Here is a 27,898-nt window from a genome sequence, read left to right as displayed (position 1 = left end):
ACACAAGTTCTCTCCTGTCAGGATGACAATTTTAGGATGACTTTAAAAAAACATTTTGCTGCTTTGCATTTTCAGTCAGCTCCACAGCTGAGAATTTACCCAATCTGTCTGTAAGGTTAGAGAAGTTGGATGCAAAGGTAAAAAGCATAATTCTCTGAAGACAGCTCAAATACAGTTTGTTTGGGTTTTTACTGTAACAAGCAGTGAAAATCCTGAAAGATGATTATTTAGGATCATGTCTTTTGCAACTGTGCATATGCATTTTCGGAGCTATTGGAAGCTCCCGAACCATCCATGCAGCATGTTGTACAGCTTCCTAAAGGACTCTCTTCATGTGCACGGGAAAGTAGGTCAAGTTTCCTTCTTCCTGCAACTGAAGATAATATAAGTGAAGATAATGTAAATATTTAGTGTGACTTCTTTTCTGGGGCTTGTTGTTCTGGCACAACTGATCTGTTTCCTCTCCACAAGTGGTAAAATAAACTGTTAGAGGAAAGAAGATTGGAGGAAGCTTCCTGGGTCATAACGTCTGGGTCTCTGGCCTTTAAGGCAACCGTATCACACAGATCCATTCACAAATTGATTGAGCTCCTGCTAAAGCCACCTACATTTTGTTGCCGCGGTGTCTATAATAGCACAGCTGTTCCAGATTATATTCCTGTGATGATTTGAAAGAAGACGACCAGACAACTGTTAACTTGCAGACAGCTCTCATCTGGGAGTGCAGCCCTCTCCAAACCCCTGGTTTGGAGGTTTTACTGTCACTGATGACCAGTGCGTTCTGCAATGGCACAATACTATGCTGTTTCTATTAGAAATAGAAATTAAATGGAATTCTGTAGGTCAGTTATCAAATATGATACTACAATCTAGAATGGAATTGTAGCATCTTCATTATACACAATGTCACTTACATGTCACGTGTGAATCTGTGTTCAGTTCTGTTGGGGTTTTTGTTGGTTAGATGATTTTCTTTTTTTCCTTCAAAGCCTTTTTGGAATGGTACAAAAAAGAAACCACATTATTTTTTTTTGAGGAATAGCAACCATCACTTTTGGCAATTTGATTATTTTTTTTTTTTCTTTCCTAGAGAATACTTCTAGTCTGCCAAGTCTAGCCAGGGAAGGGGGTTTTATATAACTTAATTTTATGAGGTCATTCATAGTGCAGTAGTTTAGCCCTCATCAAAGATGAAGGATTTTATTTCTTGTTCTTTTCAGGTATATTCACCCAACTCTTATTTGTATTTTATTGCAGTTGTCTACCTTGTGGTTTTTCATCTGTCATTTGTCATGTTTGTATGGTCCTATTGGAAGACAATTTTCACATCTCCTGCATCCCCCTCTAAGGAGGTAAATATAAAATTAGAAAAATGTCAATGCCTTTTTCATAAATAGCTGAAATGTTTGCAGTGATGAAACTTGTTTGCAGTGCTGCATGATTCACCTTCCCCTTCTCATTATCTAAAATAGAACAGCGTGACAGTGTATCGTGAATGAAAATTATCAAATTGCTGTTAAAATAGTGTATACTTTGTGTAATGACATTTCCTTATGTGAAGTGTGCTTCTAATTCATCAAAAGTTTGACAGCCATGTACACTGGTTTGCTATGAACTAGCTTGCTTGAAACCTGGAATTTTTAAAAGCTATAAATACAGTGACAACCTTTTTATATTTCCATTTGGGGCAGTTTTGGCCTTTGAGTAAGAAAAAGTAGTAGTTCAATGTATACTCATAACCTGGAGGACTGAACCACTTAATACTAAGTCAAGGGTTAAGGTTTAGTGACAATTGAGAAATAAATATATAAAGGAGCTTTACATAATGACAAAAGAGTGCATGATGACTCTAAGAAGTTTTGTTTTGAAAAATGTTAATTGCAATAAGCCTGAGATGGTTTACCTTGTTTCCTATTTTCTTTCGTGCGAGTGTATGTAAGGATTAAATTCTGGCACCAAATTTAAAATTATTCCCTTCCTCGATTTTATAAAGCTTTTAAATTGGCTAAACTGCTTGAGGTTTTGGTCGCTCTATGGGAGTTTATTTTTGGCAAGACTGACTTCCAGTGCTAATGTCAACCTTAAATGTTTTTGGAAAGAGTTAAAACCATGCTTCTAAGGAAAAGCAAACACTGCTCTGCAGTGCTTAATCATGGCTTAGAGATCTGTATCTTAGAAAGCTACAGAATATAAAGTAGAAAAAGGCTAAAGACTATTCTGCTGTTTTGTTAAGCAAAAAGATTAGTCTTGAATAGTTAAACCTAAACATTGAAAGGGATCTGTCTTCAGGGTGGTTCGTTTTGACTTTATCTGGGATAGTTCCATAGGAAAATGATAAAGCAGGTTAGTTTATTGAAATGTGACTGGAACCCTGTTATTCCAGGTTTTGTAAAACTATATGAACTAGAGCTTTTCATAATGCTAATGCCTAGTCACTTTTACCGTCTGCTTGGGTTTTCAATAATAGAAAACTTCTGACAGTACTTATCCTGTAGTTACAGTAATGTCGTAGCAAGCTTTTAATATTCAGTGAGTAAAAGGGATGGTTTGGGCATATGGCATGTCTTTAATATTTCCTGTATCAAGTTAGGGGGTAGAACAGATTTAATACAGTTTTCTTGTGCAGCTAGCTTTAAAAACAAAAAAAAAGAGAACGAAAGATTAAAAAAAAAAACCACAAAAAAACAGACCAAAAAAAAAAAAAGAAACAAAAAACCAACACAAAACCAAAAAACACGTGAAAGCCCAGTGAACATAAAACCTACCACCACTTTTTCTCTCTCTGGGCAAGTCCGTTCTGTTTATGTGCCAGTGAGTATGTTATGCTGGTTTTACTTAAAAACAAAACCTGACTTCAGAATCTCCCCATTGTATGAAGAGTGTAAATGTATATATTTTTAGTCATTTAAATTAGCCATTCTTGCAAAACAAATAGCATCCTGTGATCTTACTATTGAACTAAAAAAGGATTCTGCAGCTGCTGTTGTCTTAGTGTAATCCCTTTACATTTGTCACAAGAAAGAACAATCGACATTATACAAGATCCAGAAGGAGGAAGGAAACAAAGGGACTCTTTCTGTTTTCAATAAGAACTGCCAGAACCTCGTTGGAAATTCTGTTGGCTGTGTGGTAACAGCCAACTTTTGATGGCTTTGAACATATCCTGCCATTGTCCAAAGAGACTGTGGTCTCACGGCCCTATTGAGTTCTGAAATTGGAACAGAAGTATAGCTCTTCGGAAAAACAAAATCCTATCCAGGATTTTTGGAGTAATATGATGTTACTTGGACAAATTTAAAAAGTTTTAAATCTTGGGGTTTAGTTCCCTTTCTGTGCGTTAATGATTTGCCATAGAAATGGCATCTAGAAGTAGTATTTCATGTTTAATGCGACCTCTGCTTGATTGCAGGTCATGGAGACAGGCATCTTGTCACCTAGGAGACTCACAAGAGCAATAGGAAGGAAGGCACATTGCACTGCTGTTTGCTGGCACGATGTTTCATATCTGTCTTAAACTTTTGATGTGAGCATCTCCAGTTTTCATATTTGAGTAAATATCTAGTTTAGAGACGGATATTAAAAATGAAGTCAAATTCTTGGTGATGACTGAAATATTAAACTTCAGTTTCACTCTTCACAGAGATTGATCCTAGTTGCTGATTATTTACTAGAGGATTGTGATGGGTAGGCTCAATAACTGGGATGATTCTATATGTAATAGGAGACAACTAGATTCTGTGAGATATTAGGCAGCTAATTTGCATTCTGTCTTAGGAAATAACGCAGAGAAATTGCAGCAATATCTTACTGCTTCCTCCTTTCTGTAAGTGGAGTCTTCGTTGTTGCTTGCCAACTGACTGTAATCCAACAGAGGGGAAAATACAGGATGAGAGGAAAATCCATGTGAGCTAATCATATACATGTTCTTGGTAGGAAAATATGGTCATATTAAACCACACTAAGCCGGTTTTTGTTCCAGTTGCACACACAGCATTTTCCACTCACTACTATGAATACTTTGTCTATGTGTGCTCATAAAAAGGGCTCTTGTAGTCTATACGGGAAGCTCCGAGTCTAAAAGTATTTCGGAACAGAAGAAAACCAAAGGAAATAGCGAGTTCGGCCCCAACTCTGCAGGGGCTTGTCAGCACACTGGGTTTTGTGGGGCTTAATGGCAGAGCTCATAATTTCAGTGAATATCAAACTAAGCGTTTCCTGAGTAAGTAAAAAGGTCTCCAGGTTCTTCTGGTAAACCTTTAACAGGAATGCTCCTCATGCTTTACTTGGAATTGTAACTCTCCCTGAACTGATCAGGCTTTGCTGAAGTTGCTTTCAATACAGCTCATCGATTTTGAGACTAGTGCTGACTATTCCCAAGTAAAAATTCCAGTTAAACTCTTTCAATTTCTGTGCTGAAGCCCTGAAAAACCCCCCTTTTCACTTCTCCCCCTCCCTGGCTTGGACCCCTCTCTAAGCCAGAGAGGAAGTGGGACAAGAGAACCTCAGCGCCCTGTAGCGCAAAGGAGAGGTTGCACCTTCCTCTTGTTCCCAGATGACTTAAATTTATGCTTATCAGGAACTAAAGGAAAGGTTGCACCTTCTTAAAACTCCCCTGAGGCACTGGCTTCCTTTGTGTTGAAGGGAAAATGCCATAGATAATGGAACAGAGATAAGGATTATTTTCTTTAAAATATGCCCAGGACCATCATGGAGTTTTAAGGATCTCCTGTAATTCCTGTAACATTCTTTTTTCTTTATGTGGAATTTTTTGAGTTGGTTTGGACAACCCCAGTCCAAAGACACAGGATTAAGATACGTAGGGTCTTTTCCTTGGACCTTGACTTAGGACAACAAATAGCTAATCTCTTCCCTTAACTTAATTTTCCCCCTCTCTCCTAGTTCTGCTTGTCAAAAGCTGACAAGGAACAGTATGAAAAAGAAGAGAGACCAGAATCCCAGCAGGAGATTTTGAGAAGAGCTGCTAAAGACTTGCCTATCTATACGACAACAGCATCGAGAGGTGAGAGATGAATATAATTCTGTGCTCCTAAAGCTGCCAGTTTAGTTCAGTGGAATTCATTCGATGTCACTGAATGAACAATCTACTAAGCACATATTGCAAAGGCCACGACCTTGTTGTGTTACTTGTTTGGGCTGGTTTTTTTCCCCAAAGAGAAACTGGAGTCCTTTGTCTGTGAATCTGCACATGTAGCCAGTATTTGGATTTAAAAAACAAAAGTCCTCTTCTAGCAAGCAGATGGATGACAACATTTATCTCCAATTGTGGCTACAAAAAATAAACATAGCAAAGAAATATAGCTAATACAGCTCGAAACAGAGAAAACAAAACTTTTAACTTAATTTTATAATCGTTTATATCCCCTTTAAACTTATTTTCCTGAGCTGTTTGAGTTTAGCAAGAGGAGAAACATTGTACTTAAGACTGGAATTTAAGAACGAATAAATGTTTCATTCCCATCTATAATTCAGTACAAAGCTAGTTATGGGCTATTTCTGTATTTGCCTTTAATACATATAGGCATTTTTATTCCAACTTATATATGAATGATCTGTGAAACTGCTGTCTTATACATATGTATATTCTTAAAAACCCTAAGCTTTTAAATGTATATAAAACTGTTCCTCTTTCTTGAAACGAGGAATGCTGGAGAGTTTTCCAAAACCGTGAACTTCTCACAGTAACTGTTACCAAGGTTTACTGTGACTTTCCAAACAAAATCTAAGGACACCTGGCTTTTTTGCATACAAACCTCTCTTTTAGGGAATCCCACTCTTAAATTCCTGGAGAGGTGTGGGAGGCTCTTGCCAGCTCTCAGCAGTTCTGCGTAGCTGTATGTGTTGGCTTTCCTCCTTTCAAACTGCCTGCACTGGTGTCTTATTCCCATTGAGAAGAGCCTGAAGGCTTGTTTAAAAATATCTGGGAAAGATGAGGAAGAGCTAATTTACCGAGCAGTCTGCTAGATCACTGTTTGCTGAAGAAGACGGAGAAAGTCGACACAGAAAGTTGGCTTGCTGAAAGAATGTAGTTTCACAATGGGATGCCTGAGTACCCTGTCCAGAGGTGAAGGAAAGGAAGTGGTAGGGGATCAGTGCCTGGGGATGAAGGATGGGAAGAGTAAATGGAAATGAACGCAATACAGTAGTAATAGATGAAAGTGTTTTAAATACTTTCATATGTTACATTTCTTAAAAAATAAAAAGTACATATCATGTGAGAGTAGGCACATGAAGATCTGTGAGAACGGGGGTGGCTGGGAGGGTGGGAAGCTCTTTAGGATGCAGTTCATGTTAAGGTAGAAAGCCATTGTAAAATCAAATGAATTCTAATGACTTGACCCTTGCCACTTGAATGCAGCAATCAGATACTGTGATCGATGCCAGCTGATCAAACCTGACCGCTGCCACCACTGCTCTGCATGTGACATGTAAGTTACTGTATCTGAAATGATGGATTTTTGTCTCTCCTGTGATCATCACTTTAGTGTGCTCATGTCTTCAGTGTGTCAGTTCTTGCGTAACGGCACATTTTATTTGTTAATCTCTCAGACCCTTAGTACCTGAATTTTGTGAAAGAGCAAAGTTCCTCATGTTGGTGCAATATTTTTATTGCAGCCCCATTGTCCAAAGTGGCAGAACTTTAGGAAACCTGCTTGCAGCTTTGTAAAACAGTGCTTTTATTGGAAAAAAAAAAAAAAAATCAGTGATTCAGGCAGTTCTGAGATACCTGCAAATGCTTGTTTTAAAACTCTTTCATTGTGTCTTGCTTCTGCAGCCTTGAAACAGATATATGTTACTAAAAAAATCTTAAACATTGGCAGTGGAATTACACGTCTTAACCATTTTAAAGGTATCACTGCTATTCCCCAGCCTCATTCTGGATCATCAGAAAAGTCTGTAAGGTCACTGAAGACTGAGGCTGTGCATGGGACTTAAGTAGTCTGAGCTTGAGGAAATCTAGTTAACTGAAGAACCCAATACACATCTTTTGGTTAAAATCAAACTTATTACCAAATAAAGTGAATGTCTGTGTATCTGACATGTCTAGTATCTGTCCTGATACTAAAACTGGATGAAAATGGCATGTGGACTCTTCAACCACCTGTTGTGCTGCTCTTTTCCTCAATTAGCTTTAGAAAACAAAGAAGCAAGCAGCAAACAAAAAAAAAAAGTAGCAAAAGTAGCCCTGAGGTAGACTTAGTTGAAGTGAATGCCAGGCTAACATAGCTTATCCACACAACTTGGAAGGATCCTTTGGATTTGTTTTCTCTCAATGTGCACAGTGATACTAGTGTGGCTTAATGAACTATTACATGGTGTTGCTCAGCATGTTAATTTAAGAGGCTCTCTTCATAACTGTTCTGAATCTCACTTAGTTCTTTTGAGTGAAAGGATGGTTGCTATAATACTGAGAATTAGCATGACTGAGAAAGAGTTAGAAAAGATACAGTGGGGCAAAATATTTGAAAAATAAAAAACTGTGGAAGCTAAAGTATGTGTCTTAGAAAGAAAACTTGGTGGGGTTGTTTTGCTTTAGCTTACTGGGAATTATCTCTTTCAGATGCGTATTAAAAATGGACCACCACTGTCCATGGTAAGTTTATTTAAAAAAATATGAATTAGATCCTACATGATGAATTAGATGCTGCTTCAGAAATGCACCCTTGAAGTAAAACTTGATTTTCACAGAATTTTGTGAGTCTTTAATATGTGAAAATAAATTGTGTTTCTAATGAGTGTTGCAATATAGAGTTGTAGGCACAAATCATACTATTTCTTGTTACATAGCGAAGCCCTGGCATTAACGAGACCCATGAGAAATGGCATTTATTGTGATTAGTTTGGTATTGTTACCAGGAGAGGAGACTCCCACTACATTGTGACAGTTGGTTCTCGATTCTAGATAATACGTAAGACTCACTCGGCCAGTTACTCTTCTGTAGTTTGTATTCACTGGTAGTTGGTAAAAATATTATCTGCTGTCACTATAAAAATACTGTTATCAGTATCACTTGAAGGTGATTTTGTAACCAAAGCAACATCCACTGAAATTGATGGAGAGGCTCCTATTATCTTCCACGATGACTGCACTTACTTCATAGTGTGTGAGACACTTCCTATGCAGCCTGTACATATCGTACGCTTTGCCAGCTCATGTCCTGTCTGGTAGAACTTTGTGGAGGCCCTGATCATTTGGCGTGAGGAAAGAGGCTTCATTCAAAATGGTAGCTTAAAATGCTTCTGAAGTGCTAGTGCCAGACTGTTTTGGACATACCACTGACATCATACACATGTTATGCTCTGCAAAAACTGAATATATTGGTTTTTATTTTCTTTTTTGTATAGCATAGTAACATCTTTCTTTTTCCCCTCCTTCTAGGGTGAATAATTGTGTGGGATTTTCTAACTACAAATTCTTCCTCCTGTTTTTAATGTATTCCTTACTGTACTGTCTGTTTGTTGCTGCTACAGTCTTGCAGTACTTCATAAAGTTTTGGACAGTAAGTTCTAAGGCTTTTTTCTTGTTGTTCGTTTGTTTAATCCTGCATGTGGTAATGGAGGCTGCATCAGCATGTTGTCACTCACCGTTTACTCTGTTCCATAGTTCATTACCATTAACAGCATCAATTGAAGTGACTGAAGCACGAGAACCTTTCGAATATTAACAAATTAAATGTATTACCCTGCCCAGGATGAGTAATTGGGGGAATAAGTTCCAATGAGGATACTGTGCAATTTCTCTATTCCATCAAAATCGGGTGGCACAGCTCAGGTTTTTTTGAGACTATTGAATATGGATAATGTAGATAGAGAAAGAACTGGCTCTCTCAAGCAATTACATATACATATATATATATATATATACACTTGTGTGCTTATATATCTAGACATATATCTAGATACAAACACACACGTATATATAAAAATACTGACAAATGTTAAATACACATAACAGTTTTGCATCTTCCTAGACTTGTCTATGGATAGTCTGCTACCAGATAAGGCAGATTAATTTCTTGGGAACTGACCAAGCTCTGTTTTGGAGTCCTTACATAGGCATGTCTGAACTTCATACTAGTGGCTTTTATCGAACTGATATGGGTAGAATGCTAAAATATGTACAATGTTAATGATGTACGCTTTCCTTGCAACTGTTACCAGTTGTCAGATAGATTTAATAACATTTATGTGAAGGGCAACTATCCTTCTACATCAGTGTGACATTCCTCCTATGGGTTTTGTTCGAGTCACAATCTGAGCTGAACTGAGTGTCTTCTGGAGTCAGTCCCCGTTATCTCCAAAACCTTGTACTGTGCCTTCCTGTCTTGAGGCAGAAGAGCAGCGTCAGGATTCCCTTAATCAGTTTCCATTAACTAGCATGGGAAAAATCACTGAGTGGAAGGCGCTCCATCATGTAAGTGAATAACAGCACATATTTCTTAGATGTTAGATGCTGTCAGATTAACTGGGAAAAACAGTCGTTATCTGTAACTGTAGAAATAATCTTTATTGGAGCAAAAAGATGTTGCCATATCAGGATAGGAGAAGCTTGATCACTAATTCAGAATAGCTGTACTTTGAGACAGTTGGCATTAGACAGGTAAGGTAAATGGTGCAAATAGTATGTTCGTTTGTGTTCATCTAAGCCTATGGGTCTGATCTGCCGAAGTACTGTGTTTCTCTTAGTCTGTCACTTCTGTATAGCAGCCTGTGACTGGAGAACAAGGAACTATGTGGGAATTGAGCTACCGGTACTGTGTGAGATGAAAGCCATAAATGTATTTATCAGTCATAGCTGTGGCTTGACAGATAATTTAAACGAAATGGTCTGATTCTGTTGTTCAGTCTTGCTTGACGGTAAATAGTTACATTTTTAATTTGTGAATGTGCTGCTCCCAGACATCTGCTTGTCTGCTTTCCAGTGTATTTTCTAATGAAGCTGTAGATGTGCTCTTACATATTTACCAGTCAGTGCTTGAGCAAAAAAATGAATTTGCTTTGTCACCTCACTTTGTAAGTGTTAGTGCAGCAAAAGTCCACAGGACATCTGACTGCAATGACTGTTTAATACCAGCATTTGCTTCAAGGCTCTTCCAAAGCCTATCGGACACAATATTGAAGTGGATGCTTGAGTAGAGGAAGTAAACTTCAGAGGGAATTTTTTAGTATTATTTAGTTGTTTAAAATGGTTCCTGCAAGAATGGGCTACTCTGAAATGTGACAATAGACAGCATAGTTGTGTGCTTGCATTTGTTGCTTTAATTTCAAGTTACTTCCAAGTGAAGTGGTGGTGCCGTGATCATATCATTAGAGTAGGTCATCATTAGACTCACTCTACTCATGTTAAATCACACATTCCACAAAGCTAATACTCCTCTGATTTTACAGTAGCCTGATTAAAGTAGACTTCCAGGTGGCAGCACTATAATCATAGAATACCAGGTCAGAAGGGACCTCAAGGATCATCTGGCCCAAGCTTTCTTGTCAAAAACATGGTCTAGACAAGGTGGCCCAGCACCCTGTTCAGCTGAATCTTAAAAGTGTCCAGTGTTGGGGAATCCTCCACGGGTTCCCTGAGGAGATTATTCCAATAGCTGATAGTTCTCATCATGAAAAGTTTCCTCCTGTGCCCAGTCAGAATCTCCCAAGGAGTTACTTGTACCCATTACTCCGTGTCTTTCCCATGTGACTCCTTGTAAAAAGGGAGTAGGCTTGCAAAATTTAGTATTATGTAGGCTCGTAATGTTTAGTATGTCTGTAGTATGTAAGCTTTTAGGTAAGTGCTGTTGGCTGCAGAATAGAGTACTGGAAGCTTCTGTGTACATCTGTATCCAGAGCAGAGTGCTGCTGACAGGCGCTGTCTGTAGGCTGCTGCAGTACATTGCTAACACTCAGCTTGGTCTGCTACAGCATCAGACAGATTACTGTTCTGACATTTTCTGCTGAAGCTCTCAAGATGGTTTTTTCCCCTCAAAGCTTGACTATCAGAAATGTTACAGTATACCTTCAAAAGGTAGTGTTTCTTTTTTTGCTTCCTCATAGCTGTTTTTCAGGGAGGTGTGCAACAAACTGCTGTATATATCCAGTGTTTGGGTGGACAATGAACTGCCTCTTGGGGAGTGTAGCCATGATCACTTCAGAACTTGTAGTAATGAGGTGGTGAAGTTCACTGTGTGAACTGCACGAATTTTAGCAATCCATTGTTGTGCATTGTTGGTAGTACTTGCAAGGAGACGTGACACACATATGCAGACACTTGCAAGCATTGTGAGACAGGCACACCTACCTAACTCCTCTGTTGAAAAAAGTCTTTGTGTTTCCCAATTGCACATGCAAAACTTTTACGTACCATCTTTCATGCTCTGTGCAGAAGTGCTGAAGAAAGGTCTTGATACTGTTCATACAGTGGTGCCACACCAGCTCTAAATGTTTACCACAGGCTTACACACTGATGCAGATGTTAAAATCTGTTTTGTAGATCAAGGGAGTGTGAATTACTCTCTTTTTTATGTTCATAACTACTTTTCATATACTCATGAAATTTTTAGTTCTACCCAGGAAATTGCTAAAGTTGAGCAGATAAAACCTCAGTTTAACCAAATGTATTTGACACAAACACCAACGCTGGCTGAACGCCCAGTTCTTGATGCCTTGTTTACACAGTGCATGGTAGTACTCCCTCCCCCTTGAAACCTGTATATTTTCCAGCTGTTTTCAGTGTCTTTCATTGTCCTCCAAATTATTTTGGCAATCCTAAGTATAGCTTATATAAGGATGTGATATGTGTTCTGGGCAGATGGCACACGTTTCTGCAAAACTTTGGTTGTATTAACGAAAACAGCAATTCCAGCTCCTTGGGTAGAACTCATTATATAAGGATATATAACAGATCTTCTGAGGCTTTTTCCTAGATTTAAGCTAGACCTAGGTAATAAAAAGTTAGTAACAAGTCAAGCTCTGACAACACATTTTAGTTGTGGGTTTTGTTTGGGTTTTTTTGTGACCTGATAAGTGGTCAAATGCCTTTATGCTTGGGAAGAAGTTTGTAGAAGACTCTTCAGTATAGTGGCTGGCTTTAGTCTATTACGTGTGCTAAGTAGCCTGAATTTTATTGTGCAAGTTGCTTCCCTCTGCAAGCTCTGCAGCTCTCTCACCTGCAAGCCTCTGCTTCTGTGCTGCTACTGAGCATAATGATTTTAAATAACTAATGTCTGAAGTTTCATTCTCTTTTCACATGCTGTGGCGTGTGGACTGCTGCTAAAACACAACTGTGAATGGGCTTGTTACGTGCGCTGAAAGCCTGCGTGCTTCTCTGCAGGAAGGAATGGGCCTTTTTTGAAAGATACTTCAGTTCTGCAACTGTCATTCAAGAACTTAGAACCAGTGGCTGAAATTAGGTAGTCAGAAGAGGTAGATGCTTCCTGGGGATAATGCAGACTATTTGTGCATAATTCAAAAAATCCTTATCCAGGTTATAGAGCTACTGTTTTAGGAAGATGCAACTGAAATAAACTTCTATTTTCTGGCCCAGAGCAAACACAAAGGCTAAGCTTCTACTGCTCTTTCGAGATTCAAAATCAACTGGCCTGAGAATTCTTTATAGAAAACTATTTTGTTAAATATGCAATTCCGAAAGAGGTGTAGAAATAGAAGTTACAAAAATTAATTAGGAAAACGGGGAGCACTGCAGTGTGCTCTGAGGTAAAGGCATCATAGCTTTAACATGAAGCTTAGGAATAAGTAGCGATTGGAGTGTGTATTTTGCTTTGATTTCAAGGGATCACAAAACACAACACATCCCTACAGCAGGGAAGAGAGGGACTGTTGCACAAATTGTCTCAGCAAAACTGCATCAAAATAAAAGGTAGTAAATACAAAAACTCAGATGGCAGCTCAGGGAGCTGGACTCTGTTGTCATTTGGTTACTCCAGCATGTTTGAAAATGCTCTATCTGCCTGACTCCAGGGTAGAAACTTGGGCTCTCCTTAGGCTTTTTGCACAGATTAATGTGACTTAAAAGCCATACATCTTGCCTACAACAGATGTGCTAGTGTGTTAGCTAAGACTGCTAATGGCACTCTTTGGGTATAGAGTTGGGAATTTAAAAGTTAATTTGCACTAAGCTTTCATGTTTCCTGCCTTATTTTCTTAAGTATTGGTTCCATTTCAGGTGTTATGCTAAAGATACATCCCACAAACAAATCTCCATATTGAAGGATATTGGGAAGAAGAGCAACTGTGCTGACATGTTATGGGTTCTCTTTTTAAACAAAATTGTGTAAAGAATGGCAATTTTTTTTAAATAGTTTTGACTGAAACGATGTCTAATGGTAATAGATACATTTTGAAGTCATAAAGATTTTGTAATTTATAAACCATTGCTTTCTGCCTCAGGAGTACTCTAAGCTTTTCAAGCCTTTACGAATGGTTTAGTCATATTCAAATCTTACTTGTGATGCAGACAACTAGCAAGGAATGCACCTGGTGTAGTCATGCTGTTCAAGCTGAAGAACCACTTGAAAGTGATCCAGCCACAATCTGAACAGCAACACTTCTATGCTTCGGTAGAAAATTCCATGCCTTGGCAGTCAGTAGGGTGCTCTTGTGCACCCTCCCCTCTGTTCTCTTGGAGAACGGGGGCTCAGGCTGCTGGTGGGGATTGGAACTCGGTGTGTCCGAGGGCACGTGTGCACACCGACCGTTTCTTAACAGAGCCTGTGCTGTTTTCAAACACTTCATCTTAACATACTACTAGTGTTTAATAAATTGTCTCTGTTTGCGCAAAGCTTTGCCGCAGGAAAGCTGCAGAGAATTGTCCAAAGGTAATATCCAATATTGCTGTAATTGCTTAAGTACTGTTCCTTCTATAATTTTTCTAATCCAGTCATTCATGGTAGTTATTTGCACCATCACAGAAGAAAGGAGACTTGTAATATGTTGCCTATAAATATAGACAGTATACAGGGATGTAGATATACGTATGTGCACTTGATCTTAAATGAAATGTGGTTTTAAAAAAAAAAAAAATCAGCCTTAGATAAGTGGGTATAGTGGATGACCTGATGGAAAAAGTAATGGCAACAATGCTAACTGAACAGCTAAATAAAAATAGCCTCTCTGCTTTCATAGTGCTGTTAAAGGTCAACTTAAAAATACTGTGATTTTGAGGATATAGAACTAGAATAGTATTGTTACAAATCCTGTTGGCTTCCTGAAAGTGCAAGCCTAAAAATAGTTGGGGTTGGGGGTGGAATCAACTATCTGATATGGGTGGGAGGTTGTTTTTTCTTTATGGTGGTTGTACTGAAATTGTTGTGTTCCATGTAGATCTTCTGGTGAATCACTTCTGCCTGGTCAGGCATGGCAAATTTGGTTTGCTAGGTACATAGTGGTTGTTGCCTAAACCTTAGAGATCATAAAAACCTGAAGATCTGTCCCAGGTCTTGTGTAAGAGTCATTTGGTCTTGGAAGCACAGTGTGACAGCCATTTCCCTTTCACATTCCTTAGACAGGTACAGAAGTTGTTCAGTATTACTACTTACCAGGAAAAGGTTTGGAAGTTTTTGTTGTATTTTCTTCCCTTCAAAGAAGGTGATTTTGGACATGTTTTCCCTGTGTCTGTTTGGGTGTGGCTGCACATTTAACATTTTTTAGTATTGGAAATTTTTTTATTTGCCCCCTACTGTGCACTTTAAAAACTAACCCTTGGTTATACACAGAGCTATCAAACAGATGAACACAGGCGCTCATGCTGCTGAACTCAGATGTTAAGGGTGCCCATCAGCTGCCACACCAGTTTAACATGTCAGAGAAGGAAAGTCAGGCTTGCGCTTTTTTCACTTTGTGAAAAGCGAGATGGAAGACCTATAGCACAATGTGTGTGCCAGAAAATGTTTAGCAATAATACTGCATTAGTTACTAGAAAGTGTTAACGTATTAATCTCTTTCTCTCTTTCTCCTCAGAATGAATTGCCAGATACCCATGCAAAATTCCATGTGCTGTTCCTTTTCTTTGTGGCAGCCATGTTCTTCATCAGCATACTGTCACTCTTCAGCTACCACTGCTGGCTGGTTGGCAAAAACAGATCAACCATAGGTCAGTTAATTGCAACGTGGAAATGTACAGAAAACCAACAGGTCAATGAGAATGTGAGGCTTACAGGATATGCCATCACATATCAATGGAATTTTTAAACATTGTGCAATATGGAGCATATTTGATGAAAGTAATTAAAGGTGAAGCATACTGGAAAATGAAGCATGTGTAGGGGTTCTGTGCTGGAGCCAAGCATGTGGATTCATGATGAATGTTACTTCTTTTGTTTGCATTTTTGTGGCACTGTGCATTTTTGTTGTGTTTTTATATAGTGTTAAGTGTGTAACATAATTGCTACTTGCCAGTAACCCTGTTATAATACTTTGAGTAGCTGGGTGGCCCCAACCAAAGTGAAGTCTCTACTGTATATGAACATACTACATTTTGAACCAGATCCAAATGAGAATTCTTAAATTCTGTGAAATAAAATGGACCTCACTATTAGGACACGGCTTGTAAAAGCAGTGCAGTAAAAATTGAAACACTGATGTACGTTTCCTAAATAAGAAGAGATTCCCATAATTTCTATGCCTAAACATTTTGAATGGCATTGACCAGCGTAAGCAAGTTATGTGCGTAAGTTAAAATATGTGAAGTTCTTGCTAAAGCATTTTTGAAAATGTTTTATTTGCAAGGTCGGGAGGACAGGAGACAGTTGGGTGTTTCCACAGCTGAATAAGTAAAGATCTTATACCTTTCAGTGAATGTTAAATTTCTGTCCTCAAAATTAAGTGAGTTGATTGAAAGTGAAATAATTTTCAGGTTGCTAGAATTTTTGATGGAAGAAAAGGAATTTCTTTGATTGCTTGACAGGAGGATTGTTTGAGTCCTTTTTCTTTTGAAGGATCTACAGCTAACAAATATTCACAGTCTCTCTTTTAGCTTTGAAGAAAATTTCAGCATGTTCTTTGCCCAAAAGTCAGTGGTCATAACTGGCAACACAGTCAGTACTTTATTCACTTTCTGGATCGTGACTGTAAAAAGATAAGTTGTTGGTATGGGGAGAGCAATGAGTCCTTTTGGTTCCCGGCTAAGGGTGTAACCTGACCAACTAAAAAAATTCTGGTCATTTGCTATAGTTTGTGGTGTGTCCGTTGTTTCCAATGTAATAGATTTTAACTTCCTCTGAGACCATGGGATGCTCTTGATTCAACTTCAGACCTTGACAGAAGTGAAAGAGACTGACCTGTATGGGTTTAGGTGCAGCAGAGCCTGTGGTGAGTGGCTTGTAGAAGAGGAAGTGTTCTGCTCAAAGGCTTCACAGGCCAAAGAGAGACTCACCATCAGTGAATAAGGGCTGTGGTATCTTTGGCGTGCTCATGGTACTTAGCTCTGTCTCAGGCCTTATGTTAGATGTAAAGAGAGAAAGATGACTGTTCTGATTACATGAACTTTCTTACCTTTCATTTCTATTTTAGTCATTAACCTTGTGATATTTTTTAACGCTCTCTGATTATTCGATGTGACTCCCCCCCCCCCCATAATATACATCAAGATCATCTCTGCTTGCTCAACATTTTTCACAGGGGAGAAGTTTGAGTCTGTTTATTCGTCTTCCCTGACTCCTTATCACTCTAGAGATATCACGTTTTTCTTTTACAGAAACATTCCGTGCACCCACATTTCGAAATGGCCCTGATAAAAATGGATTTTCTCTTGGATGCAGCAAAAATCTGAGGGAGGTTTTCGGAGACGAAAAGAAGTATTGGCTACTCCCTATCTTTACCAGGTATTCAGTCTGAATGGAAATGAAGAATAAATTGGTTCCATCACTTCCACCTTGCTTCCCCTTCTCTTAAAAAAAAAAAAAAAAAAAAGATTAAGAAAAGGCACAACTGAAAAGCCAACTTGTAAATCCTGCAGGGTTAATATTGGTATAGAGAAAATGTGCAGGAGAAAACTGAGCAAACTCTGTGCAGGGTTTTCATTCAAAGACAGGGGCCTCATTGACAAGAGCCTTCTAAATATGGACGTTTGGAAAGCTTTGAGAAGTGTATTTCAAAAATTGTACACCTTTGGGTGGTAGTATTAGTGTCTGATTATAGAGCAGAGAAATCAGCAGCTCAGAGGTGACCCCAATGCTTGAACTTCAGCTGCATTAAAACAACATCAGTTTAAAAACACCCCCTCTTACCCTTGAAAAAACTGGACAGCTTTTCTGTTGTTCCGAATGTAATGTAGCTACTCCTACATTTATATAGTCCCAAAATTACATTTGGCCTTTTGAAGGCAACCACGAGGCTGATGTGGCCCTGGGTGAAAATTAGTTTGACACCCCTGCTGTAGGTGACAATTTCAGTATTGAAAGCCACCTGAGAAAGTGCATGTAAATATGCAGTAGTGCAAAGGAAATTCTGATACAATGCAAAATACTGGGTTTAAAACTTCTGCTGAGCCAGTATTAGGGAGTTGCAGACAAGTATCAGGGCAGCTTGATGAAGCAAGACTGACCTGCTGCCCAGTCCCATCACTCCAGAAAGTCAGCAGAACAAAGTAGGTGCTGTGTTTCAACACTGGTTTTGGAGGTTTGTGTATCTGTTCAACATGGTGAATCTGTTTGTGAAGCTGAGGTCTGGTAGCAAACAGCAGAGATAATAACAAGATCTTAAGTTGCCTCAGCTGTTTGCTCAACTACCATGACTTTACATGTGATTTAAAAAAGAAGCTAGACTTCACATTGGTCAGTCTGTTTTGCTACCACATTGTATCCTGATTGGACTTGCTTTAGAAGGAGGCTTAGCTAACCTTAGAACGATGGGCAGAGGGGAAAGCATGGTGACTAGAATATAATTTATGCTACAGCTTCTGGGGTTGTAAATACCAGATAGTCCAACTATGTGTGCATGGTGCATTGGGGGAAGACTAGGGCTACCATCTGCAGAAACACTGATGTTTCTGAAACACATACACTAGTGCTGTGCTCAGCAATCCCTACTTCAGTGATAAGGCAGGAATCACTTGAGCTCCAAGATCTAATTAACTGATCAACCAGCTTAGTGGTAGAACTGCCTTGTACAGTTCAACACTGCACTCAAGTGATTGATTTGAGCCTGTGGCATTTATCTTTTGCATGGGTACTTGTTCAGTGCAGTTAAAAGTACAAACACTGATTTGATTCTTTGTTTCTGGTTTAGTTTGGGTGACGGATGTAATTTTCCAACTCGTTTGGTGATCGTGGATCCAGAGCAACTTACTGTCTCAAGCCAAAATGAACCTGCCAAAAGGTAATTATAGCATTTAAGATACTGATTTTATACTGTTCTGTACTTCATCTGGAAAAAACATGGTTTGAAAATTATTTTTTGTATGTCTTATGTTCAGAGTGAGTTAGTAAGTCGTCAGAGAAGGATAGGATGGATCAGACTACAAAATGGTGCTGCTTGATGCAGAAATGCTGTTTCTTGATTTTGACCTATAACAGAATATGGTTCTAAGGAAACTGTAGTACAGAAAGTATGAGAGGTTACTGGCTCTTGACAACAACCTAAAAAGTCCTAGGGAAGACTGAATAATGGTCATGGAAAAAAAAAAGTTTTAAGATATTTTTTGGAATGAGAGAAAGGCAAGGTGTTTATATTATTTGTATTTCACCTCCTCCAGCATGCTTAAACAAGGGATACTGAGACACAGTTTGCAAGAGAGGTAGATCACTGTGCCTATTCCTGGTTTTTAGCACTGGAGGGTTTTTAGCTAATTACTTTTTATCCCTCTGAAGGTGCATGTTTTGCAGCTTCCATGTATTTTGAGGAAACTTGCTTTAGATTCAAAAACACGGGAGTACGTGAAACTTCTGGAGGTGTTTACGTTTGTCATTCTAGAAGCCTTCTGTACGGTTTGGTGAGTTTGTAGCTGAAGAGTGTTGTCAACAGCAGTCACCTGAGTTATCAGGCATCAGGAGGGTTCAAAGGCAAGTCTGAGAAGAAGTTGCTTCCAGTGCTATGTAACATGTAGAATTTACACAACAAGAAGGTATCCTTTTCCGTTAGGAAGATGTTCAGCAGAAGGCCCTACCATTTACTGATGGGATAAGGTGGCATTAGGTTGTTCTTCCAGACAGTACTGGTTAGGTTTTTGTTTCAACTGTGTGGCAGTAGTGTTGTTATTAGTATACCATTTCTTGTCTATCAGTGTGTGCCATTTTTCCATTAGAACTGTGAGTGGCCTATGTCAGGTAGGGGTTTAGACTGATGACTGGAACATACCTATAGGAGAATTAGGGTTGTAGGCAGGGGGCCATTTTTAGTTGGCAGTGTAGGGCTATTTTTTATTTACTTTGCTCTTAAGTAACTTCACTACTCTAGAAATGTCTGAAATAAGCAGCTACTGCTATTACAGAATTCCTGTTGACTTTGCTTACTTTTCAGCTCTGGAGCCAATCAGTCCTTTTCTCCTCGACCACTCAGTGAATCACAAAATCGATTGCTAGCCAGTGACAGTCAGTGGGTGGAAAGTGGCCCAGAAGAGGAAAATGTTAAATCAGGTAGCCTGCACCATTACATTTCTGATTATTCTATTTTTATTCTTTTATGTGGTGGGTTTTTCCTTTTTTTTTTTTTAAGGCCTAGAAAGTCTTTAGGAATTAGTTGTACTCAAGTAGAACACCATTTGTTCTGTAGAATCAAGTCAGCATGTTTGCGAGTTAATGCTAACTTGTGTCTCATGCTCTGCTCCAAACTGAGTTATTAAACTAAGGTAGTAGATAATTCTTGCTTCCACACTTCCTGCTCTGAGATTTTTGGATCTTTTTACGTTTGATTAGGGAGAGGAAAATATTTTTCTAAAATAGGCATAACATGATAAATGGTTTGAAGTCTTTGCTATTTGTTGTGCAAATCTGCAAAAACACATAATTGAAATTCTCGCCTTTTAGGTGCAAAAAAGCATATTATAGTTTCATTGGAAAGCTGATCTCAGCTTATTACTAACCAACCATCTCAGTGAGAAACAGGTAAGACCAACATAATTGATTGCCATTTCTGTATTTGTAAACTAAAATAGACATCTTGAAGTCAAAAGTCACTAGTCACGGAATGCAGAGGAGTCCTCTGATGTTGGATGAGAAATAGAAAAGTCTAAATAAAACTCTGAATGGCTGTCCAGAGGACAAGAATGGGAGTAATGCTGTAGTGCAGGAAACATGGGTTGGCTAGATCTGAGTCAGACTAATCCTGTAATTTAGGTTGAAGTGGGTAGCGCTGGATTTGTTACCTGACCAGGGAAAATAATCTAATCTGCTAAACAGGCAATTTCAAGATGAAGTGCTGTCTTGAGGAAGTGCTGCTCTTAATGAACAGCTCCTTAACTGTTGTCTTAATCGTTTATTAGTGGGCTGTGCTCTGCTTTCATATTTTAAGAAGCTGTTTGCACAAGGAAGGAAGATCAATATGTAACTATAGGTACCTGCGTATGGACTGCTTTGTCACCCTTAAATTGATGGTGATGTTCTGTTACGTAAGAGCTCAGCACACACTTTGCATTCAGGAAATACAGTGAGTGCTGCTGCATATGTGAAAACTTCCCTTAGTGTATTACATTTCCAGGGAGTAAATTAGATACCTTCATACTGTGCTGCATTTATAAGCTCCTGTTAAGCATCTCTCTTTAGGAGAGAAACAAATCTTATTTGGACAACTAGCAACTGTAGATGCTGAGGGCTGAGTCATTCACCCCCCCAACTTTATTTTTCCTACCCAAAAAAAAAAGTGGGAGAGAGAGCTTGCAAGGAATTCCCATTTTCTTTGGAAAGAAAACAAAATATCTGAGTTTAGTGGGCTCGGTAACTTTAGGATCACTTAATTCTTTAATTTTTTTAAATAAGCCTTACCTAGAATCATTGTTTTGGTGAAGTTTGGGGGTTTTTTTATTTGTTTGTTTTCAAGAAACAAAATTTGTCTAAAAGATCTTTGTGGGGAATGATGCAATGCTGGAACTGATATTGGTCAGACTACTCTGTAAACTCATACAAAACCAAAATTAGGCTAGTTAGCAGTACTTCTGAAAAACCTACTCAACCATGAGAACCAATCAACCAACCAACCAATAATGATTTTTCCCTTTGCAACTTTTCTTAACACTTTATATAAATGTGCAAGTGGATGTCCCAAGCAAGGGCTCCTTTGAGCCTCTATCTATATAAAAATAATCTAAACAGGAGACTAAAGCTTTTCTATTCACAGAAAGGAAGAGATATTGTGAGAGCAGTTCATCCCAGCAGCCTTTGACAGGGTCATTCCGCTGACCTTGAGAGGGAGCATAAGTGACTGGCTTAGGCAAGACAATTAACTGGCAATAGTTTGGGATCAGTTTCCTTTCTGTTCTCCCTCTCTAGTTAAAGTCAGGCCAAATTTATCAAAGGAAGATTGTGTACTTTGTGTCGCAATTGCCCAGACTGCTGTAGTTTTAAAAGTTGTGTAAATAAGTAGTGCATAGTTGCACACAATGCAAAAACATTTTGGAATGCATTATCTCAAGTAATGGTTAAGTCAGTAGCACAACGTTTTGGCCATTTTGAGTTCAGCTGGATTTGATCACAGTTTATGTAGGCCAAGGTGATGAGTTCTAGTCCCCCTGCAATTGTAAGCCACTGTGCAATAGCTGTGATCCAACATCTGTTCCATGCACTGTTGCGTACGCTTTGACAAACTGATAGTTTTATTTTTCAATTTTATGCCTATAAGATGTAGCAGAAGCAGTCAAAGTTATGGCTGACAAGTAAAATCTACAGATTATTGTGAAGAGCATGATTTGTAAAAGAAGGTGACCCCCTAGCCAGCAGTTCCCCAGCCTTACCTGGGCAAATATAATTTGTGTCCCCATATCTATCAGTTAAATGAGCAACTTACGCCAATCAGGGATCCAAGAGACTTTAGCCACAGGTCAGTGTTGATGGATTTGCATTCTTAGTGGAGATAATCTTCTAAAACATAAGAGGTTTAAAATAAAACAAAGACCTCACACCTCCCAGAAGGCTAATTATGAGTTGAAGTTTCCTTAACTGCTGTCCTGAATCAGGAGCCTGTAAATAACGTTACCTAGCTGCATTCTTGTAGCGCACTATGATCTGTTTTTTCAAATCTTATGGTATAATTTTGCTAATTAACTTTTTTGTTTCACTAGGTTTCTGCAACACATTTTGTGCTTGAATATTACTTAATTTTGTTTGAAAGAAGTTGAGCAGTTAAAAAAAGGAATATGAACATTTTAGCAAGAGACAAGAAATTCAAGTTTCTGCACAGTACAATGGATTCTTGTACGCACTATTGCAGAGCAGGGAAGTTAAGACAGATGCCTTAAGATTCTTAACGTGCATTTATGCAACACTGAATTATCTACTGCTACCAAAGGGCCAAATCCTGAAGTGCCCTGCTTGGATGCACAAGGTCCAGAGTGGGAACTATGCATTTCTGTTAATGCTGCAGTGGTGGGGTAGATCGCAGAGACTCCTGCCTCCCCATGGGCAAACTTCATACCTTAGGCACTGCAGAAGTCACTTCAGAGCAGGTCTTCAGGGGAAAGAAAGAAAAAAGGAAAAGAGAAAAATAAAAGGGCGGGAGGAGGGGAAGTCAACATAGAGCATGGCAAGTGAGTCTGAAGTGCGACGCTACATGGTTCAAACACCAGGTGATGGGGAAGAGGACTGGATGATGTCTCTTCCCCTCTTATTAACCATTCTACACTATGGTCACAGCCTTCAAAGTCTCTTGGAACTGAGGATTCCTTCTACTAGCTGTGCTTTGGAACAAGGCAATGCCAACAACATAAAAGCCTTTTATTTAGGTGTTGCTCTTTTTGCTATAGGATTGAGCCCCCTGATCATTTTAACTTGATTTATTTAACTGTATCAAGAACAGAGTTCAAGGAAGCAAACTCATTTTTTAGTTGAAAAAACATGATTACCTTCCAACAATTGTCTCTCAGCATACAAAGAAAAGCCAATCCAAAAATGAATTAACAACTGTTACATTTTCTGTTAATGTCTGCAGTGTTTTGTATGAGGCAGTAACAAAATGGTAAAGTACCCCTGAGAAAAACCTTGGTGCAGTTGTGTGTTGTTAAGAAATGGAGCTGGAAGAGTACTGCTTTTTCTATGGGACTCTGGATGGTTTATAAATGCTGTTTTATACTTCTGTTTTACCTTTTTAATAAAGGCATAAGTTTTAATTTGGTCTAAGTTACCATTTAAACAAATATCCAGTACTTATGAGAAAATTGGTGTTGGATCATACATCTGTGTTAACACACTGAAAATTTGTATGCTTTAGTCTGCCACTTTCAAGTCTACTTTAAGTGATACTGAAATTGCTAAAGATTGAGTACTTTGTGCAGTGATGTATGTGTTCACAAAAGACAAAATGTGTTTCCTGTGTGAGGAATGAAGTCCCTCCGAAGCTCAAGACGTACAGCAAACATTTTTTTCCCCCTTCACTCCTCTACAGAGAAGTTGCTATCTCCTCTTTAGGTGGTATGGGAATTTTGCACCTGGAAAAAGTGACAAGTACTATTTTCCTGTCTGTAACTTTTCCGATGTTCAGCTGCTGCTGATTACAAACAGGCATGAGCCCTTTTGGTACAGACTGAAGGCAGTAACCAAGGTGATGATCTGAACAAAAGGAACCTGTTTGATTTGTCTCCCAGACTGATTGCTACTTAAGTCAAATATGTTTATGAGGAAGATACAAAGGTATCAAGTATACTGTAAGGTTTAAAACAAGTATTTTTTGTCTTGGAAAGAATAAATTTTTCTTGGGTATTAATATTCTAGAACAAGAACATTCTTTGAGAACCTATGAACGTGATTTGTTCACTGTTGGGTGTTCTTGAGACAGAAGTAATGGTCCAAACTTGCATGTTTTATAAAAGTTAGAGTGTTTCTTCAAGCTTTGTAGAAGAAATTTTGCATTTGCTAATTTAAAAACTTAGAAAAACATTTGCTGCACATTGAAAGGTTTAGCTTTTTCTTTTTCAATGTCAAGTGCGAAGTGCTCATTTGAATATAAGCTCTCAGTAGTACAGCACCAGCAAAATTTCTTGGGGAAGACAACAGACAGAAGACTGCAGGTGTAAATGACTTGTTCTCAGTAACAACATTTGCAGCCCCCAAACACTGGTGGAACTGTAATGGAGGGCCTGGGTATCATCTGGATTTTACTGCATCAGTGTATTGCAGTTGAGGTAACACATGCAGGTCATCATCTAGCAGAACTATAAGCAAAATCTGTGTCTCTAATATGGGAAATACCACTGATTCAGCAATACAGTCTCTGCTCGTCCCTCCCCCCCAGTGCTCAATATACCCCCATATGTATGTATATATACTGTAGGCTAACATCAGTATAACTTGTTTGATTTCTTAAGTCAGGATAGTTAATCTACAGGAAAAACTGCAAGTAAACAGACTGTGCTAACTCCATGTGTGGTCTCTAGCAAGTGCTGGTCCTCTGAAACCAGTTCTTTGTCTATCTGATGGATATTTTTATGGCTTTTCATGAAGTGCTGATGTTTCTGACATCTTTATGCAGATCACGGGTACATTTTGTCCCAGATTTTTGTCATGTTTCATATGAGAAAAGGAGACTAGTGTGCTTTGGCCACTCTTGAGGCCAGAGTTACTGTTGGTGTAAAAGCAGGCATTACTGAAAAGTCACTTTGCCAAATATCAAATGTAGTAAAATGATTCAAATATGAGTCTTCCAAATTCACCATCCTTGACCCCGCTCCTTGGTTTTGTTTTTTCCTTTTTTCCCCCGGAGAACTGGTTCCTAAGAGAAAGCCCAGACTGATAGAAAGGAATGAAGTTCTCAAAGGAAATTGTACTGATGAACTCTAAGGGTCGAACAGTGAGTGGGATGGGGGGCAGGTTTTCATGTCTACGGCAGCAGGATGTCTTCTGTCTCTCAGAGTTCTGTCCTGACAGCTTCCTCAGCCATAAGCAAGGGCACCCTGTATCAAAGAGTAGGACAGGCAAAATGAGGAGAGGGCCAGGAATGAAAAAGCTGGTGAGGAGAAACAGCTGTGTGGGTGTTGCAGGCAGCAATGGGTATCCCTGTCAGCAGAGGCGGTGGCCTTAGGGCTGCCTCAGGAAATGGGTCCTGTTGGCCCACACACTGAAGAGCTGAGAACTCCCAGTGAACACAGCAAGAAGAGCAGCCCTGCCTGGTTCAGGAGGCCAGAAGGGAGACTGATCCTGAGAAAAGAACTTCTAGGGGGCTGAGTCTTGTACATGCTGGTTTTGTGCTTTAACCTATCAGCAACTTTTGAAAATACCTAGATTGACACTAAAAATGAGCCCTTAAGCTTCTAGATCCATCAAAATAATTACTGCTGCAAGCCATAAATAGTATTGTAGATACTGTAGAATAGTTAACATTGGCTGCAATTAGAAACTATGCTTTAGTATTTCTTACTGCTTTTTTCTTTTTAAAAAATCTGCATACACACAAGAATCATGTACACAAAATGACATTAAACTCCCGGTGTGAGGACAGAAGCCTGATGCAGGACAAGATTGCGGTGTGATTTCTCCTCAAGATTTCTGAAGCATCTTGATATGATTAACCTGTCCCTGTGAAGATGAGGCAGAGAAATAGAAAATACTTCAAACTACACAGCTAATACTGCTTTTATCTAACAACTATTTATTCTCAGACTCTACAACACACAGATCATTGCTACTCCTACCAAAGGCATGTTATGGGAAGAGGTGTAGGTTTCTGTCGTAACTGTCGTATTGTAAGCCTTTAAAACTTTCACTTCACATATTCAGAGGATTATTTTAGAGGAAGTTCAGGCACTTTTATTTTTAGGAATTTGAGTAGAAATTATGGTAAGTTTTTTTTGTTAAAGCTGTCCCTTGAGTGTGGAATTCACAGGTACCAGGCTACTTTTGGTATGCTAGTCAGAAACTGGTCCTGTTCTCCAGAGTGCTAAACACCTGCAGTTTTCAGGTACTGTTTGCTCCCTTGTTGGATCTTATGTGGCTCTTCTGTATTGTAAGTAGCCTCTGGGGTTTGGAGGTTTGTTCTGGTTGTAGCTCACCAGAGCCCCAAGAGGAGGAAAAAAGCACCGTTTGCAGCAGCATCAGTGTCTGGCAGATGGATCAAGAGATGCATTGACTCTGATATAAATTAACCAGATCTACCTAGATCTGGAGCACTGACTAACTATATAAATTAATTAAAAAAAAAAAAAAATAGTTGAGCTTCACAGTGTATGTTCTCTGAGGACAGCATCTAAAATTGTACATAAGTGTGGGATTCAGGTATACATTTACAGAGGCTCCAAATAGCAGCTACTTTAACTCAGTGCAGATCAAGACCTCATCTCTCACAGTACCTAAAGCAGTGAGGTGTGCAACAGCAGTGCAACATCAGAGGCTCTTCTATCCTAAATAGCACCAAAGAGAGCAGCTGCATGTAAAGTGATTTGTTATAATACATTTATTACACTCATTTCTATCAATTTATTTTGTATATATAGACAGCTTTTATATGCATTTTTCTTAATTACAAAACTGTCATGAAATGTAATGAAGCTGCAAATTATAGTTAATTTTAATGCTGATTAAAACTGGTGTTTGGCTGTTTGTTTTCTACAGCAATTACTTGAATCTTGTTCCCATTAGGTAGTGAAGTCTGACTGATAATGTTTACAGGATTGCTTGCTTTGTTTTTCAGGGGGTTTCCCATCCCCTGTTCAGCAGTTAGGCAGGTATGTTGGGGATGAAGTGCTGGGATCACCATTAGCACCGAAGCACTAATGGTGACAGGCAGATTCCCTTCCCTGTACACAGCTTAACTGACAACTTACATGCTCAGCATGTTCCTCTCTTATTTGTCCCATCCCTTAACCTGTTGCTATCAGCTCGATTGTGAGAAACTTATATGTTTCTGAATGGCAATTTACAATCATAAAAATATCACCAAAAGAGGCGGCAATCCTGCTGTTAAAGATCTGCCTCCTCTCCCCTTTTTAACTTCGATGAATTAAACATCCCTGGGTTATCTCTGCGATTATTTTTGTATTTTCCAGGAGGGTCACCAACATTTGCACTAACCACAATGTCCCGGCTGTTCTGCTTCCACATAGTTATTTTTAATTGTGCTGCCTAAACTTGTAATGAGCTGTATTTAAGTCTGAGGTAAAGTGTAAAAGATATATGTACTGATGACACATTTATTGTATTTTTTTGTATGTTACAGATAGGACCAGTCCTATGCACAGAGAAAACATGTTGCCGTTTATAGTTTAATACTTGAAGTAACTTTTTTAAATGGGCTTTTATAAATGAATTAAATACAAAATCACATTGCTTTGCCTGGAAGTTCTTTAATGTTTTAATTGTATTGTGCAATTTCCCCATATGTGTACTTTTCCATAAATGTTATCTTAAGCCATTTATAACCATTGAAAGTGCGTTCAAGAATTTGTACATCAGTGTTCAGACCTGTTCATACTTCTCTGAAGTATAGTTCATGTTGAAATAAAAAAGTTGTATCATTTTAGGCCTCTTTTCCAAAGTGAAAAATATGAACACTTGAATTCATCAGTGAATGCAATGTCAGCTCAATAAAAGTATGTGAAACAATCTGAAAACTGCTAAGCTGTAGCATGTGTGTATTACATCAGTGAGAAAAACTGCCAACCTGGGCAACATTTTCTAACTGTTCCACAGTTTTTACACTCCAGCTGCAACAAACCTAACATTAGGACCACTCTTGAGACATCTTCCAGGTCACTTGAGAGAGCAAATAAAAAAACTCTGACTTGTGTCTCACTATATTCCTT

The 27,898-nt window shown here is 38.8% G+C and overlaps 1 protein-coding gene across 2 annotated transcripts in view; it reads left to right on the top strand.

The window, feature by feature from the left end:
- The window catches only part of ZDHHC20 (zinc finger DHHC-type palmitoyltransferase 20), a 49,220-nt gene extending 21,514 nt beyond the window's left edge, over positions 1-27,706 (top strand). The window contains exons 3-14 of one of the 2 annotated variants that reach the window (XM_071804159.1): positions 1,258-1,352; positions 4,900-5,020; positions 6,377-6,446; positions 7,580-7,612; positions 8,399-8,519; positions 13,806-13,841; positions 14,983-15,115; positions 16,718-16,844; positions 18,250-18,339; positions 19,480-19,595; positions 19,986-20,063; positions 22,232-27,706. In XM_071804159.1, coding sequence (XP_071660260.1) covers positions 1,258-1,352; positions 4,900-5,020; positions 6,377-6,446; positions 7,580-7,612; positions 8,399-8,519; positions 13,806-13,841; positions 14,983-15,115; positions 16,718-16,844; positions 18,250-18,339; positions 19,480-19,595; positions 19,986-20,023 — 980 coding nt within the window. In that variant the 3' untranslated portion in view covers positions 20,024-20,063; positions 22,232-27,706. The remainder of the gene's footprint in view (positions 1-1,257; positions 1,353-4,899; positions 5,021-6,376; positions 6,447-7,579; positions 7,613-8,398; positions 8,520-13,805; positions 13,842-14,982; positions 15,116-16,717; positions 16,845-18,249; positions 18,340-19,479; positions 19,596-19,985; positions 20,064-22,231) is intronic. The other variant, XM_065830942.2, reaches the window with a different exon arrangement.
- The last annotated feature ends 192 nt before the right edge of the window (positions 27,707-27,898 follow it).

This window comes from Patagioenas fasciata, chromosome 1 (assembly GCF_037038585.1).
Source record: "Patagioenas fasciata isolate bPatFas1 chromosome 1, bPatFas1.hap1, whole genome shotgun sequence".
Classification (NCBI taxonomy): domain Eukaryota; kingdom Metazoa; phylum Chordata; class Aves; order Columbiformes; family Columbidae; genus Patagioenas; species Patagioenas fasciata.
Note: the sequence above shows the minus strand (reverse complement) of the source record. Positions and strands in the feature narration are given on the sequence as shown.